Source organism: Protopterus annectens, chromosome 6.part0 (assembly GCF_019279795.1).
Source record: "Protopterus annectens isolate FY-2018-M chromosome 6.part0, PAN1.0, whole genome shotgun sequence".
In the NCBI taxonomy this organism is placed as follows: Eukaryota; Metazoa; Chordata; order Ceratodontiformes; family Protopteridae; genus Protopterus; species Protopterus annectens.
In genome coordinates, this window is record NC_056737.1 from 765,199,458 (window position 1) to 765,219,798 (window position 20,341).

At 41.9% G+C, this 20,341-nt stretch overlaps 1 protein-coding gene across 1 annotated transcript in view; it reads left to right on the forward strand.

Moving 5' to 3' along the window:
• The window catches only part of ACTR10 (actin related protein 10), a 757,243-nt gene that overhangs the window by 152,525 nt on the left and 584,377 nt on the right, over positions 1-20,341 (forward strand). Inside the window, exon 4 of the mRNA XM_044074447.1 lies at positions 16,806-16,914. Within this exon, the coding sequence (XP_043930382.1) occupies positions 16,806-16,914 (109 nt within the window). The remainder of the gene's footprint in view (positions 1-16,805; positions 16,915-20,341) is intronic.

The following is a 20,341-nucleotide window of genomic DNA, read 5'->3' on the forward strand; positions in this document are numbered from 1 at the left end:
CTTTTGTGGGCAGTGGCTTGCAACCATAAGAAGAGACTCCCTTTCACTCAACCCCCGCCGCCCAAACCCTGACAACAGATGCATCTGACTATGCATGGTGGGGCTCACAGTGCATTCAGGGTAAATGGAGCCAAAAGCAAAGGCACCTGGATATCAATCAAAAAGAAATGTTAGCTGTACAGAATGCTCTGACAGCCTTCAAAGGCCTTATTCTTCCAGGATAACTATTGGTAAAGACAGACAACACCACAGTTATGTGGTACATAAACAAACAGGGGGGAACCCATTCATACCCACTCTGCAGATTAGCCATGGCTCTGTGGGACATGGCCTTTAGCAGCCAAGTGCACCTGCAAGCTCAATTCCTGCCAGGCTAACTAAATTCACTGGCAGACAACTTAAACAGAAATCTAATGGACCCACACAAGTGGAAACTGGAACCCAACTCATTCAAACTTCTAATACACAGCTGGGTGACACCAGGAGTGGACCTCTGTGCTTCCTCCCAAAACCATCAACTGAGGAAATTTTTCACCAGAATTCCCTACAGCCAAGCATGGAAAGTGGATGCCCTGTCCTTTACATGAGAAAACCTCTCAATCCATGCCTTTCCCCCTCTGCCCCTCCTTTCAAAAGTACTACTCAAGATCAAACAGGACAGGCCAAGGACAATCCTTATTGCACCAGACTGGCCACGCCAGCACTGATACCCACTCCTATGCAGTCTTTCAAAAGTACTACTCAAGATCAAACAGGACAGGCCAAGGACAACTCTTATTGCACCAGACTAGCCACACCAGCACTGATACCCACTCCTACGCAGTCTGACAGCAGTGCCACTCTGGCACCTACATCAGACCCCCTCTCTGCTGTCCCAGCAGGAGGGACAGATTTTGCATACACAGCTGCAAACCCTGAACCTGGCAGCCTGGCTTATTCCCTGAATATATCACCAGCAACCCTCAGCAAACAGGTGCTGGATGTTATCCTTGAGGCCAGGAAGCCTAGTACTAGAAAATCCTATTCAAAAAAGTAGAAAAGATACTGTTCTTGGAGCCAGTCTCAAGCAAAGGACACAGCCATGCCCACCTTACCTCAAATCCTAGATTATCTAGCAGAGCTGCTCCACAAAGGCCTATCCTTCTCGTCAGTTAAGATTCATGCCTCTGCCATCTCAGCTCATTACAATACTGAGACACCCCTCTTCTCTCACCCTCTGATCAAGCAGTTCCTGAGAGGAGCTAACAATTTAAGAAACCCAAGAAAAGCTCCCACTCCTGCCTGAGACCTTAATTTGTACTAGAGAAGCTCACGCTCCCCCCTTTTGAGCCTGCTGATACAGCAGCATTAAAATTCCTCTCTTGGAAAACAGCCTTAATTCTAGCCATCACTTCAGCAAGAAGAGTGTCTGAGTTACAGGCCCTTATGGCTGTGGAACCCTTCATTACCTTTCATGCGGACAGGGTTTCCCCTCAGGACTAACCCGTCATTTATGCCCAAGGTGGTATCCAGTGTGGCTTTAAACCAATCCATCCATTTACCAACCTTTTTTCCTAATCCTCAGAATAAAGGGGAAAGGATCCTGCACTTCTTGGACATGCACAGACAGCTCAGGTTCTACCTTGACAGGACTAAACATTTCAGAAAAATCTGACCAGCTGCTAGTCAGCTTTGCTATAGGGGCAGAGAGCAAGGCCATTTCAAAGCAAACCAGTTCTAAATGGATAGCACACTGCATCCATTTCTGCTACAAACACCATGGAAAACCTACCCCACAGGGGATCAGATCTCATTCCACTAGGGCTACCTCAACCTCTACAGCATTTCCCAGAGGAGTCCCTACCAGGGACATCCTGGAAGCTGCAACCCCGAGATGTTCTTCATGTTTCACTGTTGCAGTCATTACATTTGGGTAATCTGCTGGCAGGTTGCCTTCAGTCGGCCTGATTAACAAAGTCTTGGGTCCTGCGTCGGTTGCTGTCCCTTCTTCCATGACTTCAGGTTGTCAGGGGTATAAAACATGCAGCCGACACCATTACATCAGTCTTTCTTGCCGCGCAGTGCCCAAAGCAGAAGCAGTTCGCAAGTGCCGGTCGGCCGACTCCTGAAATTTTCGTTTTAGAGTTTCAGAACCGAAGTCTTCACCTGAAAAGCTAAGTACCTCGTTGGGGAAACTTTTTCTTGTTCCTTACTGATGTCAGTAAAAGTTAATAATTGTATTACTTGTGGGAAGCAAATACCTCATAAGGATTTTCATTTGTACTGTATTCCTTGCCTAGGCCCTCACCATGACGTACCTTGCTGTTGGTTCTGTGCTTTATTTAATCCGCGCACTATCCGTCATCGGTACATTTTTGCTTCTAAATATTTTGGATCACGGTTTAATTATCCAGAAATGACATCGGTTAGCAATCTGACTACCGGAATACCTAAAAAACGCAAACAAAAAGACAGAGACAGGCAGTCGAGGCCCAAAACTGCCGATGACGCTTCTCCTAAGCCAGTCGCCAGTTCGCCGGTACTCAGTGAGGTGCTTTGGCAGCCCCTGATACCCACTACTTCTGATTCGCAAGCCTCCACTGAGAACCATTCGGAGTCCGGTATGCCGCGAGATGCTTCATTTATGGAACCCGTGGTGTATTCAGGCCTACAGATTTGTATATTAAACCGATGCCATCTTCAATATTAAGGCTAAAATCTTGATCTATGTCTAAAAAACTGACGCCTAGGCCACATGTGCAGGCCCCTAGGCCTAAAAAACAAATGATCAAAATGGCTGAAGATTTAATTACTCTAATCAGGGGTAGCCAACCCCCACCTTCAAAGAGGCCTAGGGCTGAACCTGACTATGAATCTTCTGAATAGGGTTCGATTTCTTCTGATTCTTCTAATGAACAGGATTTGTCTATACCTACTTATGAGGACTCTGATGCAGGGGATTCCATTCCTTCTGCTTCTCCCCCTGAGGATTTTTCTTTTGGGGAAACTTTTCATACCTTAAGAGAACATTTCCCCTGGGTAAGTCAGGATTTCTCTGAATCCAAAAAGTGGCTTAGGGATTTGGCTTTGCCTTTGGCTATACCTCTTGTACTAGACACTGTTGATGATGTGTTTTCAAAATCTAGTATGGTTTATGATTCTCTGCCTCCGGCTCCTTGTAAGCCAGACAGATACTACAGGGTTCCTGACTCCCACAAATTCCTTTTCAAAAATCCTGTTGCGGATACTGAAACATTTCTCAAGGCCCAAAGGGCATTAAGGCTTCTACTGCTGAAAATCCTACCCCTTCTGATAGGCATTCCAGGGTACTGGATAGATGGGGTAAGAAGGTTTATACTTCTGCAACCTTGGCAATCAGGGCTTTAAACTGTCAATTCCATATGCTAAAATATCAGCAGCATATCATGGGACTGCTTAAACAGAAAATTATGTTAATTTCTGACTGTGTGGAAAATAAAGATTTACAGGACTTACTGCATTAAGCAGAACAAGTTGGAAAACATACTTTGCAATGTGGTTTTGTTTCTTTGGAGGCCTCTTGCAGGGCTGCTGTTACTGGGTCTGTGCTTAGAAGGCATGCTTGGCTTAAGGAGCAATCTCTGCCTGATCATGTTAAAGCAAAATTGTTGGATGCTCCTTTGCAGCAGGACCGTCTGTTTGGCAATAAGGCTGAAGAAGTTCTAAAAAAGATGGAAGATAAGGCTAAATCTATGTAGACTGTGAAATATTTCTTACAAGTACAACCTCCAAGATTCAGTAGGCACTGGCCTACTAAGAACTGGTCCTTTCCAGTTCCATCTAGAGCCACTCAAGCCAGACCTGTACATGCCAAAGGCACCAAGTTTCATTCCCAAGGGACTTTCAGAACTAAGCAATGGGGTGCCTCCTCTTCCAAATCTGGAAGCAACAAGACACCTCCCTATGGTAAACAGTCTCAATGACTTTCCTTTAGAATTACCAAGCACTTACCTTTTAGCCGCCCCTTTGGGGGGAAAACTGGCACTTCATGCAAAAAAATGGCAACTTATAACCCAGGACAAATGGGTTTTAAATATAGTGTCGCAGGGATACCGGTTTCATTTCCACACATTTCCAACTCCAAGCGGACCACCAAATCAGTGGGCAGAGGCTCAGAAACAAGTACTTTCCCTCTTAAACATGGGGGCTATTCAACTAGTACCAGAAGGGGAAAGGGACAAAGTTTCTACTCCAGACTTTTCCTGGTACCCAGAAAAGACAAATCATGGCGTCCATTTCTGGACTTGTCTACTCTAAACACTTTCCTGGACATTCCAAAATTCAAGATGCTGACTTTTCACCAGTTACTTCCTATGCTAGGCAAAGATGCCTGGTTGGCAACTCTAGATCTAAAAGAGGCATACCTGCATATCCCAATCAGGGAATCTTGCAGAAGATACCTCTGCGTCAAAACAGGCTTTTTGCATTATCAGTTCTCTGCACTGTCCTTTGGCTTTTCTACTGCGCCCAGGGTCTTTACAAAGTGCCTGGCTCCAGTAATTGCATTTTGCAGGCAAAGAAATATTCAGGTATATCCATAGCTGGACAATTGTCTAATTCAGGCAGAAAACAAGGCCATTCTTCTAAAACATCTGGCATTTGTAAAAAGGGTTCTAACTTGTCTAGGGTACACCATAATTGAAAAGAAATCACAATCAGTACCCTCTCAAAAAATAACATTCCTGGGTGCAAGCTTGAATATAACTACCCAGATGGCTTACCTTATGCCAGAAAAGCAAATTCAGTTGGTGACTTACTTCAAACAGGTGGCCACAAAAACCCTGCTATCAGCAAGACAAATACTGCAAGCCTTGGCGTTCATGGCCTCCTGCATTCTTCTAATTCCATATGCAAGACTGCATATGAGGAAACTTCAGTGGTACTTAAAAAGTTTATGGAGTCAGCATTCTCACAGCCTGGAAACAATGATTCCTATCATACCTTGCCTGCAACTAGAGTTCCTTTGGTGGGCAGAGGCCTGCCACCAAAACATGGGACTGCCATTCACACCAACCCCTGCTGCCCAAACCCTAACTACAGATGCATCAGACTATGCATGGGGAACTCATCTGGCAGGGAAGTGCATTCAGGGCAAATGGAGCTTGAATCAAATGCACCTTCATATCAATCACAAAGAAATGCTAGCTGTACAGAAAGCACTGACCGCCTTCAAGGACTACCTTCATCCAGGGCAACTAATGGTAAAGACCGACAACACCACAGTTATGTGGTACATAAACAAGCAGGAGGGCACACATTCCTACCCCCTCTGCAGACAAGCCATGGCATTGTGGAAAACAGCCTTGAGCTATCAAGTACAACTACAAGCCCAATTCCTGTCAGGAAAGCTGAATATTTTGGCAGGCAATCTAAACAGAAATCTCATGGACCCACACGAATAGAAACTGGAACCATGGATTTTCAACATGTTGACACATAAATGGGGGAGCCCAGACATAGCTCTCTTTGCCTCACCCCAGAACTACCAGTTGGACAAATTTTGCACAAGAACTCCTCACAAAAAAGCCTGGAAAGTGGATGCTCTGTCCTTCAGCTGGGAAAACCTATCAGTCTATGCTTTTCCCCCTCTGCCTTTGCTCTCCAAAGTTCTACTAAAAGTCAAACAGGACAAACCAAAGATGATTTTGCTTGCTGCAGACTGGCCTCACCAACACTGGTACCCACTCCTACGCAGTCTGTCACAACTTTCTCCATGGCACCTGCCTCAGACACCTTCCTTACTGTCTCAGCAGAACAACCAAATTCTGCACCCTCTGCTTCAAACATTGAATCTTGCAGCTTGGCTAGTCACTTAAATTCTCCCTTAACATCCCTCAGCAAACCTGTGATGGATGTCATTTTGGAGGCACAAAGACCTAGTATCAGAAAATCTTATGCTGACAAATGGAAAAGATTCTGTGCCTGGAATCAATCTCAAGGGGATGACCACAGCAGTTCCCAATTTACCTCAGATTCTGCAATACTTAACTGAGATGCTTCACAAGGGCCTATCTTTTTTTCCATAAATATCCATGCCTCAGCCATTTCAGCTCATTACAACACAGAACCCCCCCTCTCTTCTCTCATCCTCTGTTAAAGCAGTATCTCAGAGGGGCCAAAAACTTAAGGCCACCCAGGAGAGCTCCAACCCCTGCCTGGGACCTTAACTTTGTATTGGAAAAACTCACTCTACCTCCTTTTGAGCCAGCTGCTACTGCAGACTTAAAATTCATTTCCTGGAAAACAGCCTTCCTTTTAGCAATCACTTTGGCTAGAAGGATTTCTGAATTACAGGCCCTTATGACAGTGGAGCCTTTCATCATCTTTCATGCAGACAGGGTGTCAATCAGGACCAACCCATCCTTCATGCCCAAGGTGGTATCCAGCGTGGCTTTTAATCAATCCATTCATTTGCCAACTTTCTTTCCCAATCCACAGAACAAAGGGGAGCGGATTCTGCATTCATTGGATGTACACAGACAGCTTAGATTTTACTTGGACAGGACTAAATCGCAAAGAAAATCTGAACAACTGCTGGTAGCATTTGCTGCAGGGGCAGAGGGAAAGGCTATTTCAAAGCAAACCATTTCCAAATGGATAAGCCATTGCATTCATTTCTGCTGTAAGCACCATGGAAAATCTATCCCCCAGGAGATCAGATCCCACAGCCTTTCTCAGAGGTGTTCCTACCAGGGATATTCTAGATGCTGCTACCCGGAGTTCAGTTCATACTTTCACCAAGCACTATCACTTACCAATTTTCTCTAAATCCAGAGCTGGCTTTGCCACTGCTGTTTTGCAGGGCCTTATAGCCAGTCCTAATTCTGTATAAATCCATCTTCCCATCCTTAGCTTTGGGAATCTACCCAAATGTAATAACTGCAACAGTGAAACAGGAAGAACATAGTACAGTTGTGTACACTTACCATAAATGTAGATGTTCGAGTGTATTCACTGTTGCAGTCCTGGTTACCCTCCCTCCAGCCCCGTTTTTTCTCTTACTATGCCTCTCCTTTATTTTTCTACACTTAAAAGCCTTTTTGGTGTATTTGCTTTTGTTTGGAGGTATATATTTTTGCGTTTAAAATTATTTATATATTTTGTTCCCCATTTGGGGGGCACCTGACATCTGGGGCAAGAAAAACTGATGTAATGGCGTTGGCTGCATGTTTTATACCCCTGACATCATGGAAGAAGGGACAGCAACCGACGCAGGACCCAAGACTTTGTTAATCAGGCTGATTGAGGGCAACCTGCCAGCAGATTAGCCAAATGTAATGACTGCAATAGTGAATACACTCGAACATCTACATTTATGGTAAGTGTACACAACTGTACTTTCTGTACACACCTTAACCAAGCATTACCACTTGCCTATCTTTTCTAAATCAGGAGCTGAATTTACCACAGCAGTCTTACAAAGCCTTCTAGCCAGCCCTAATACTTCTTGACTGCCTCCACCATTCCTCAGCTTTGGCAGTCCACCCAAGTGTGATGACTGCAACAGTGAAACACGAAGAACATAGTACAGTTGTGTACACTTACCATAAACGTAGATGTTCGTGTGTATTCACTGTTGCAGTCCTGGTTACCCTCCCTTCAGCCCCCTGTCTTTTTTATACTTTCTACCTATCCTCTTTTTGGGCCATATCTTATGGTAATGTTATTTACTTTCTACTGGAGCTGTTCCACACCATGATTGCTTCCTATTTTGGGGGCTCCTGACATCTGGAGCAAGAAAAACTGATGTAATGGCGTCGGCTGCATATTTTATACCCCTAATGACCTGACTTCATTGAAGAGGCGACAGCATCGATGCAGAAATCCCAAGACTCTGGTATTCGGGCCGACTGAGGGCTACCTGCAGGCAGATAACCCAAGTGTGATGACTGCAACAGTGAATACACTTGAACATCAACATTTATGGTAAGTGTACACAACTGTACTTTCTGTAGGCTGCTTGTCGTAATTGTAAATGTTTGATTGTCAACACTGCTGAGTCACATTTCACTCACTCCTTCCTTTCTGCTGTAGTGAGACAATTAGGAGACAGGGTAGGTATGCATATATCATTTTACCTTGTATCTTGCTGCCCTTCTGTACTTGAACAAGTTCCTTAAGGAGGGGGGGGGTTCTTCGCTGTGACACTGGCTGTACCACTGTGGTAACCCAAATCTTGGGCATTCTTCAGCCTGGCAGAGACTGAGGTATGCATGCCCCTGCCCTACTTGTGGGCAGGTAGGAGGAAGAGATGGTATGGCAGCCACCCCATGTATACCAGGTACATGGAAATATCTCTGCTAAAGTAAAATTAGCCTGGCCATGGATGAAGAGCTGTCAGCTCTGAAAAGTCAGGTCTGATGTCAGACTCTGCCTTCGCCATAGGTCCTACAAGTTAGGATTGTAAAAGTCACCACATACTAACATCTGCAGTTATGGTAAGTTAAATGGACAACTGTATTATCCTGAGTAGTTAATCACACCTTGACACACATGCCTGTTTTACAGCCAAACAATGTAGCTTTAGAATACACCACAGTACTCTTACTGCATGTTGCACTCTCACTGATGGGATATTTCAGTCAGTGGAAGCCGGTCAATTCCCAGGTGCTGTTTTCATTGAACTTTTTGAGGTCTTCCATTCAGTGAGTCACACTGTTATAGTGAATGTGTTTCCCCCTCTGTTGTCAAAATTGGTACTTCACAGTGAACACTAAGGAGGGTCATTCTTCACTAAAATTAATAAAAAATCTGGCTTCTCAAGGACTCTGCCCTGGGGTCATTTTTAATTTACTCTGTACATAAATGTACTCACAATTTCCATCTGCAACAAAATTATGCCCTTGTACACTGAAAACATGGTTGTCTAGAATATCCTGTCAGATTGACACTGCTTCACTTTATGATAAACTAATGCAGTTATGCCATACTGTATAACAAGTAGTCCTAAAAGTCAACCTTTTCAAAATTAAAACAAATGCTGTTTAATTCGCAGAAAAACCTTTACTTGTTCAAAGAACAGTGGGGCATCAATGGGTGTGGTGAAAAGGATCTAGCTACACTGACCACTTTTTTTGCACACACAAACTGGCAAAAATAGCAGGACCATTGCAGACCTGCTACACAGTCAACAATCTGTTTTCTGTTTGTGTAACTTGAGCACTAATCCAGGCATTCTCTAAAGTATTCAATTGTATTTATTACTGCTTGGTAGTAACTTGATTAAAGTTTAGCTGTCATTCTAAGTCTTTTGGATTAAGCACTTGGGCTTCAGACCAGTTGTTTTACATTAGGAAGGTTTGTGGCATGCACTGTGGTGGCAGGACAGGTAGCTTTCATCCTTCTAAGTTGGGAACTGCTGATAGAGAGCCCAGTGTCTGTTATTCTTAAAGTGTATTAGTTCTGGTTTAGGCACTTGGGCTTCAGGCCAGTTATTTTACATTAAGAAGGTTTGTGGTCTGCACTCTTGTGGGAGAAGAGGCTGGACTCTGCCCTTCTGAGCTGGGAATTTCTGGTTAAAGGTTTATAGTGCCTGAATATTTGAACTGTATCTTACTGAAATTGGTACACCTTGTTTGCTGTAGCATAGACTAGATCCAGGCCTGCTGAATATAGCTTTGTTTATATGCTTGTTGTTTGTTTGCTTGTTATTTCCCTGGAACACTAATTCCACCTAATACGGCTTCTCAGCTTCTGTGGCTCACTAGTGATATCTGCATTGCTTACTGTACTTATTTCCTTGTTTCACTTGAAAGAAAGTTACTGTTTGTCGTTTTTGCATTTAAGTTACCTGTAACACATTGCACTTAAGTTACCTGGCACTTGCTCACTAAAGCAATTATATAAGTCAGCACTAAAAATTAAAAGCACTACACCCTCACTCCCCACTGGCCCAGGTTTTCAATTATTAAGGAATTCCCAATATTATTCTAGCATGTCCAAAGGTCAATCTCCTCTCCGGTCCAGCTGGTGAATCTGGGAATCTTGAGGCAATGTTACAACTGCCTCATGTACACAGACAACCCTCTCCTCCTCCCAACAAATTCCAACACATGTGAGAGATGCAACCATATAGCCAAACTGGAGGCTAAGCTCTCTCAACTCAGTACTGGCATAACCAGTCAGGAGGAGAAGGAAACCATACTCACTACAATTCCAGTCTCACATAGACCTACCACGACAGCAAACCAAACACATAATCACACAAAAACATACTCGGAGGCTCTAAATAAAGATCTGCCGAAGCAGCAGAGACCTCCAAAGCAGACACCCAAGCAGCCGCTACCCCAAAACAAAACACGTGCAACACATATCTCACAAAGCCAGTGTGCCAAACAGTCACAGCCCTTAAGACTAAACAACACACCTGATACACTTGTAATAGGTGACTCTATCATCAGGCACACTAACGTCCCGCTCACCAGGCTGAACAAGGAGAGGGTCACGGTGAGCAGCCTGTCGGGTGCTAGGATCTGCCACATAACACAAGCACTCAGGTCACTCCAAGGCAAGTACAAATATGACTCAGTCATTGTCCATGCTGGTGTGAATGACCTGAGACGTACCTCCCTGGACTACATGAAAAGAGACATAAAGGAGCTCGCTGAGCATGTAGCCCAGGCCGGTATGACCCTGACCTTGAGTAGCATCTTACCCTCACCAAGAATGATGCCACAATATGAAGACAAGATGATCAATTTCAACAACTGGCTTAAGTACTGGTGTCATTCAAAGGGGATCCAATGCCTGTCAGCTTGGGATGATATGCTTGACAAGCCACGATGCTTCGCTAGGGACGGCTTGCAGCTGTCACCCTGGGCTTTTGGATATTGGCAAAGGCTCTTGCTACCCCATAGTGCCTTTTTAGGCAAGGCTCAAAAGACAAACCCACCTCCATAGGTATCACAAGGGATAAGAAACTAAGAGTAATGCTACTCAACACCAGAAGTCTAAACCTCAAGATGCACTCGAAACTCTCCTTAGCATGGAGAACATCGATATCTGTGCAGTAACAGAAACCTGGTTCAGGGCTCCTGAGAGCACCCCAGCACTACCAGGTTATACCTCATACCATGCTTTTCGCCCCAAAACTTGGACCGAACCACAAAAGGAGGGAGTATCGATATTCATCAAAGATACCCACACCTCCAGGTTGGTGGCAAAGCACGAAGCATCAGAGACTATCCATGTGCAACTAACAGTGGGTAAAACTGCCTTCCAGTTTATAGCCTGCTACAGACCACCCTCCCAAACTCAGGAACCCCACTCGGCCTTCCTGAGAACACTGGAAAATATGAAGGTCTCTCCAAACACCATTATATTGGGCGACTTCAACTACCCAAACATAGACTGGGAGCATTACTCTAGCTCCAACACCCTAGCCCAAAGGTTCCTAGAATTTATAAACTCAAATGCTATGGAACAACTTGTTACCACTCCCACAAGAGGGGAAAACATACTGGACCTGATCATCACCAACATGGGGACTCTATGCTCCAGACCAGAAGTGTATCCCTCACTGGTAAGATCAGACCATAAACTAATCTCACTGGATATTCACATCCCGACCCCACCCCTGCCCAGAAAACCACAGTGAAAAACTTCTCTAAAGCAAATTTTACACTCCTCAAAACTGAGGTGGAATCCTTCAAAGCCCCGGGCCTGTGGAAAATACAGCCCAGACCGCAGAATCCTTTATAAACGCATTCTATGAACACCTTCAGGAATGCATGGATCATCGATCCCAAATAAAACCAAGACCCAATCCTCCAAACGCAGTCGTCCTGTCTGATGTACCCCAACCATAAACAAATTATACAATAGAAGGAGGAAGCTACTAAATGATAAAGCAAAATCCCAAAAAGGGAAGGCATCACTGATCAGTATTAGCAAAAACTACGGGCACACATAAAATTGTCTAAGGCCAGTTTCGAGAGAAACATTGCACAGGACACTAAGGATAATCACAAGGCTTTCTTTAGTTATGTTAGGAACCTGGGTGGTAATTCCCAGATATGCTCAGAATTAGTCCAAAATGACAAAAATACACGAACCCACAGACATTGCCAACATCCTAGCTGACAGGTTCAGCGCAAACTTCTCCCCTCCCACCAAAAGGGCAAATATCTATCCCAGCAGAGTGCTGCCCCTGACATCTCAGATGCTCAGGTAAGAGCCGCCCTCTCCAAAGCAAAAACACAGCATCAATGGGACCAGATGGTGTCCCGGCTGCCCTACATGAACTCAAAGAAGAGCTAAACCCAAACATAAAACTACTGTTCAATCTCAGCCTTACTACAGGATATGTGCCCAAAGAGTGGCGTACAGCAACAGTGGTCCCTCTCCATAAAGGTGGTGCCTCAACGGATCCTGGAAACTATCGCCCCATAAGCCTGACTAGCTTGGTCTGCAAAGCTATGGAAAGGATCATCATGGACCTCATAAATAAAGATATTGGGAACCTACAAACACTGGATCCTACCCAGTTCGGCTTTGTTAAGGGCAGATCCTGCCTCTTAAACCTGGTTGATTTCTTTGAAACAGTCACCAAGGCCATTGACGAGGGAAGGTGGTCCACACAGCCTACCTGGACCTCGCAAAAGCCTTCGATACAATACCCCACTCGGGCATTATAGATAAGCTCACCAGCTTAAATATAAACCCCTATGTCACTAGATGGATTGCAAACTGTCTCAAGGACAGAACCCACATGGTTAGAATTGCTGGAGCCATGTCAGACTCCAAACCAGTTACAAGTGGTGTCCCACAAGGCTCAGTCCTGGGACCTCTCTTGTTCGGTATATATTTCTCGGAGGTACAGGCCAACACGGAAGGACTGTGGCTGACCAAGTTCGCAGATGACTGCAAACTGGGTGCCATAATTGACTCTCCAGCCGACACAAGCATCCTCCAAAAGGGCCTCATAGAAACAGACAACTGGTGCCAGAGCCATGGCCTCAAGCTAAATGCCACAAGTGTATAGTCATCCCTTTGGCAAAACAAAGTGCCCACAAATTACCACATAGGTGGAAATCCATTAAGTACAGAAGAAGTAATTAGGGACCTGGGGACCCAAGTTGATAGCAATCTCTCATTTGACAACCACGTGGCCAAAGTGGTTAGAAAAACATTTTATATAGCCCACCTAATCATGAAGGGATTCACATCTAGATCAGGGGAGGTCATCGTGCCTCTTTACTCATCCCTCATCAGGCCCATAATTGAGTACAATGCCCCTTTTGGGATGTACCTTACCAGACACCTGCAGCAACTGGAAAGACCCCAAAAGTACCTCACCAAGAGGATCAAAGGGCTCAAACAGATGCCATATGCTGCCCGGTTAAAGAAACTCCAGCTCTACTCAGTGGCATACTGCCTTTTCAGAGGAAATCTGTGCCTGACGTATAAAGCCATGTCCAACCCGGAATTAATGGACATGCTGCACCTCAGAAAATCCAAATCCCATCGAGCGACTTGAACCTCAGCACTGAAATAAATAGGACATGCTGGAGGGACAGATTCATAACCCAGAGGCTCCCTTCACTCTGGAATAAAATCCCAGTCCAGGTTAGGCAGAGTCCCTCATTGACTCTCTTCAAGAGGAATCTTGATGAGTGGATGGGAGATCGTAGGTTTACCCCGGGTATCACTTCTGTGTCACTGTTAGATAGAGGCACAGTATACTAACCTCGAAAAAGGGCATAGCAAAATAAATTTAAAATGGGTGGCGAAAGCCAAACACATTCTGGCTAGGCTTATAAATGCCCTAGGGCAGATAGCCTAGTATGAACCTATGAACTTATGAACCTAAAAGAACTAAGCAGTCTATATGGAAAGGACTGCTGCTTTTAGCTCCTGAATGCACTCTTACTATCATGGGAACTGTCTTTGATCACAGCATAACAGGAGCTTCAGGGTGTGTAGAACAAAATCTGTAACATTTTCCAGTGAAGTACCTAAAGTGAAAACATCACTGACATTATGTTAATGAGACAAGGTGGCCATTTTATCAAACCGAGATTTTACTTCCTAGAAGCACCTTATTTTGCAAAATTATTCGCCTAGAACATTGTAGCTCCTTAAAATAGTTAATAATCAAAACCGTCTGGTGAATATTTGGATCATTGTTATCTACTCATACAATGAATGGCTTCTCAAAATGTAGGCTGGTGATCTGGAATACTTTTCCAAAAAAAACTTGGTTAACTAAATTATCTGTCCTACTCTCCAGTTTAAAGCCCGTGTCAAACAAGGAACTAATTGTTGTTGCTCAGGTGATATTACATAAATTACAGTTATTAGGTCTGCAGTTGACTGAGTTCATGGTGGTGATTTAATTTGTTTTTCTTAACTTAAAAGTATTAATTATTAAATTTACTATGTACCCTTTAAGATGACCCATTCTTCATTTGGCTTCATACACTGAATTATTTTGTAGCTAGGTCATAATTGAAAGTGGGTTTATGTAGTCGAGCTTGCTCACCTGTAAAAAATAGTTTGTTTGAATGGAGCAAAATCCACTTTGCCAACGCCACACTGACTAATAATGCAGTTCACCAAAAATTCAGTATTTGAACCATTCTGAATCTGACATTTAGGCATAAAGTAAATAAAACCAAAGAAGTCCTACTGTTTGTTCTCAAGCATTTCTTGAAGGAGACCAGCCGTCCTGCACCCTCTACACCCCTAGCCTTAAAAATGTCAACTCTGAGATTACACTAACATTAGCAGGAGGAAGTACTTGTATTCAGTCTATCTCACAGTTGTGCTGATTAAGTATATTTAAGCTCAGGTGGGGAGCAAAGCTTCCCGGCAAAAAGAGGTTTATTAATAAAATTCTATTAATGATTCAGCTGGAACATGTTTTATTGTAGTTCATGTTCTACCATTAATAGAACTGTATTATACTTATTGGAATACAGAGTTGACAGAGTAGAATAGGAGAGTTGGAGTTCACTGAACTGAATTTGTCAAGTTGTATGAACCCTATTTTTTTTAATTATTTCGTTTCTTTAATGTCCTGTATTTCACATTAGTATTATTGCAACGTTTAAATACTCATCTTGTTTTATATTTTTTTATTCCATTTATTTATTTATTTTTGTAATTAGAGAGCTGCCATTCTGTCCCACACTTACTGAAAACAAATGCTGCCCCCATCCCCAGGAATTCAGCATAGCCATAAGAAAATCTACTGTATTTGTTTGCTAGTGGTGGACAGTGTCCTTGCAGGTGCACAAGCACATTCTAGTTTCTATCCTTTTTTTTATTTCCTTAATGTGCTATTTGCAGCTGTTTTTTTGCTCTGGTTTCTTTGTGAGTGTGGTAGTTGCACTATGAGAGGTAGCAGAAACAGAAGATCAGTATAGACTTTGCTGACTCACTCCCTCATCTAACTGCTTATTCATGGGCCCAGGTCAGAGACAGTGTTTTTAGCTCCTGTTCTTCCAGTAGACTGTAGAGATTTTTTTTCTGCTTGATTGCTTGTTCTGTTCATTATCTTTGAGTTAAAAGCCCTATTGACCATTCATTTTCAAGTATGGTCAGACTTGCATTGTTGGAAGTGGAATGTCATATGACTCAAGAAATTAGGGGCCTTCACCTAAAGGCCCTATCCTTTCACACTACTCGTGCCCACTAAATCCTAAGGGATGGAGTGCAATGGCTGTAGGGCTCTCCTTCCCCAAGGGGCATAACACATCCAGTAACCACCAGGGATTCTGTTATGAAGTTCAATCCCTAGGCATGCTGTCTCAAACCATTACTCTAGAGGAAGATAATCAGCCATTGTCTCATTTTTCTTCTCTCCTCCCCAGCCAACCATTCTATTCTCCAAGCTGCTAGATGAACACTGGTATACTGGACTGTAGCCAAGGCTTTGTCTCTGTGCCAGCATTGTAGGTTTGACAGCTTTGGGTTTAGTGCTGCCTGGATATATGCTGTTCTACCTTAATCAGTGCATTTGCAAAACTTGTATTGTAGATTAATTGATCATGTTTAACTTGAAGCTATTATTATTCTGTCTTTTTTAGCTCTGAATTTGCTAGTTATTCCCATGTAGAACAGTTTTCCAGGGAATACCAAAAAACACTCGTCGTCCTGTGTATATATATTGAGTGAAATTTTGAATAAGTTGATTTTTATATTTAATTGCATACAATTTAAGCCACCATTATCACCAGTATGATATCGAAATTACATTAGAAATCAGATTCCTGATGAAAAGTTCAAGTATTAAAGACCCTTTTTAAGAAGTAATTGCCAGCAATCAACCAGTCTGGAGACAAAGCTGCTGGAGAGATGCAAGTTTTCATTCTGTAAAGTGATAGCACCTTTTTCAGGTAATGCATCATCCATTGGGAGCTTCTGCATTCCCTTTGGAGACTCATTACCCTGTCATATAGTGCACAAAGCAGATTTTCAAATATAAAAATAAATAAAATGACTTCCGTTTGCAGAAGGTGCTGTGTTTATTAGGATTGTAGACATGTCAAGTTGTTAAGAATAACTGTTAATGAGTCTGAGAGGTTACTATCACTAGGGATAATGTAGAGCTAAAATATATAAAGGTTAGTTAACTTTGTGGAGGAAAACTGTAAGGTGTACCATTTTACACACTAGTTCATTTTATTAAAATTGTAAGTAGAAAATGCCACATATGAAGTCTGTGTACTATGGTTTGATATCTCAAATATGAAAATAGCTATAGAATAAACTGTGAAAAACTCTGCATTAATTATTAATCCAGTAGATCTGACAGCTTTGATTTTTTTTCTGTGCTTTGGCAGGCATCTTCTAGTAAATCCAAGAGATCGGCGTGTGGTAATAATTGAGTCTGTTTTGAGCCCCTCACACTTCAGGGAAACACTGGCCAGAGTACTTTTCAGATACTTTGAGGTATGTAGTAATTTCAGTACTGTTTTAGCAGTACTTATAATAAAGTAATGCTAATGTCTATCATAATCCTATTATAAATGATTTAATACTTTCAACTGTACAGCCTCTCTGTTTTACTACCCCCCTTAATGTCAGTCACATGGATTTGGTGGGAGTGCAAACTCTAAAGCAAGGCTTATAATGGTTAACCTATTAGCTGGGATGTGTGTTCATGCTGTCTTAATGCTGAAGCTGTAGAATGAGAATATTTTTAGTACCATATCAAAGGTTTCATATAGCTTTCCATATGTGACAAAATGCCAAACAGTCAGTGGCAGCTTGGTTGAAGGAATAAGGTGAGCTTCCAATGAGCTATTAAAACGGTTATTATAGTAAACATTAAAAAACAAGTAATCTCCGTGGTATCCCCGAAGTCTCAAAACAACCCATTAAAGTGTAGTGGGTCCAAAAACAAAACAGTGTAAGAAACTTCTCTGTGTGGAAGATTTTCAGTCCTTGTATTTCTAGTTAATCACTGTATATTAATCAGATCAGACAATAGTAGTAGAAGTAGCAAACTTAAACTCTTCTTAAATCAAAACAAAACAAAAAATAATAATAGAAAATATATAATTGTACAGCATTACTAAGTATTCGAAAGTAATCCAAGCAAGGCAGGCAGTCTGTTTCCAGTCGGAAATCCTTTAGTAAGTACACAGACAAGCGATCCAAGTAAAACAAAATAGAGTAATAATTTCCTCACAAGCTTTCTAAATATATATATACTTTTTATCAGACCTGGGAGTGGTTTATTGTGCTGTAAAACAAAGTGTTGTTGGTACACATGTTAAATTCACATCCCTTCCCCCATCAGTGTGACATTCGAGCTGGTCCTGCCCTGCTTAGTAGTTATCATAATAATATATAACCCTTATGTACTTTAAATAAAATTTATAATGATGTGGTGGTACCTCTTATTTAACCAGATTATTAAGTAGATTATTAAGTCTGCGATTTTATCCAAGACAGTATACTACATGGCTGGAAATATATCAACCTTAGTTCATTTGGCAGTCAAAAAATATATATAAATATATGCATATACATTTTGCATGTAAAAATCAATTTCTATTTTCATAACCTATGGTTAACAAGGATCGCTTTTGTCCTTCTAGACTTCTTCAGGTCTGTGTACAAGAACCAAAACTCTACTGCCAATCATTAGCGGACCGGAGTTCCGCTGTGGCGACCCCTAACCGGGAAAAGCCGAAAGACACAAACAAGTATTGCTATTACACATCACTTTGAATAAAGTGGAAAAAATAAAAATAAGAAAAAATGTATGTATGATGATGGAAACAAAATATACACTTAAATTTCAACTGATTTAAAATGGTATTTAAAACCAATTTGTAGAATAAAATAAAATAAATTAAAATAAAATACAATTAGTCATGTAAACAATGTGGCAATTTTCTAAGTTCCAGTGCACTTTTAATTGAACGGTCGTAGTTTAGTCCAGGCTTCCTAAAAGAGTTCAGCTTTAATTGCCACATGAATTCATGTTTCTCCAGAATATTCGGGATGTCTCCTTCAAGATCACCCATGTCTATGCAATCCAAGATCTGGAACTTAAAACCTGTGTGTCTTTTATGAAGAGAAAGGTGTTTGGCTAGTGCATTATTTTTACATCTAGAGCGGATTTCTGACAGATGACATGAAATCTTACGCTTAGTTTATTTACAGTCTTGCCCACATAGAATGCATCACATTCATTGCACTGTGCCCTGTAAAATACTTTTGTAGTGTTACAGTCACCCCCCTGCACTGGTTTTAATGATCTTCTTTAAATAAGGGCAATAAAAACTATCACCTTGCTGTATAAATATACAAAATGTACAATTAGTTTCACATCTTTTAGTGCTTTTCTCATATGGTCTAGGTTTAAATTCAACAAAACTTCTAATGTTCCTGGCCTTCCTATAAACAAATGATGGGGCTTCACCTAAGATGTTAATCAGAAAAGGGTTTCCTGTAACAATGTCCCAGTTTTCTTCAATAATATTTTTGATACTGTGATAATCCAAAGTGTATGTCAGGATGCAGCTATTTTTGCATTTGTTATTCTCTGTGGAATTACTTAAAATTTTTCTACTGGGGAGGTTGAGTGAAGGTGCTTCAGTCCTTTTCAGTTCTATAATGGGTTCCAGGATGTTTTTTAACGTCTGACTTTCATAGCCTCTCACTAGAAAATCATTCTCTAAGTTGTTCAGGTTTCTCATAAACATCTCTGTGGTAATTCTAGCTAATCTATAGCTTTGGGACTTCACTACATTATACTTGGTTTGTGTAGGATGTAGACTTTTACTGTGGTGTAATAAGTTAACCCTCACTGGTTTTCTGAATAGATCAGTGGTGATTCTGTTATTGTTGGTGTCCTTGGAAATCTGTATATCTAAGAAAGTGGTTGAAGTACAGCTATGGGAAGAGTTCAACTTCAGGAAGGGGGTTGTTTGATTGAGGTAAGTGATAAAATCTCCAAGCTGCAAGGTGTCACCTTCCCACACAATAAAGATGTCATCAATAACACGTAAGTAGCATGTGGTATGCTGCATGTAGTCTGTGTTTGACACAAAGTCCTCCTCCCATTTGCCAAGGACTATGTTAGCTATGCTGGGAGCCATGGCAGCCCCCATTGCTGTACCAGTTTTTTGTTTGTAGTGTTTGCCATTGAAAGTAAGGAAGTTGAAGTCCAGTACAAGATTAATAAGCTTGCTTAACTTTTGCAGTTATGCCTATGTACCCTGATTATGTTTCTTAAAAGACTCCATAGCTGCTGTTATATGGTAATTGTGAGGGAGCACTGTGTACAAGGATTCTACATCAATAGTTAATAAAATACTGTCAGCTTCCACTGTGATGTTTTTTATTTTCTTCAAAAATTCCATTGAATCTCTTATGTATGACATTCTTTTCTGCTAGAGGTTTCAGCAAGTAATCAAGATAAATGGCTGTGGCTTCAGTAAGGAAACCTCCACTTGCTACCACCGGTCTATAAAGTGGGTCCTCTCTGTTCTTGTGTGGCTTTGGTATTCCAAAAAAGTAAGGTAAATGTGGGCATGGGCTCCATAAATAATTATAAAGATTTTCAGTGATACGTTTTTCTTCCCATAATGTGGTGAGATTAGTGTTCCATGAATCATATGCTATTTTTATGTCATCCATGGTAAACATAAAATCTGTTATCCTCCAGCATGTTCTCTATCTTTTGGTTGTAGCTAGTGGTATCAGTCGCAAGTATACCTCCTCCCTTGTCTGCCTTCATTACACGCCTGGATTTATCATTGCCTAGCTCAAGCAATCCTTTTCTTTCTCTCTGTGCTAAGTTATAAAGTTTTTTCTTAGGAGGTTTTTTAAGCAGTTTCCTGATATCCATGTCACATTTCAC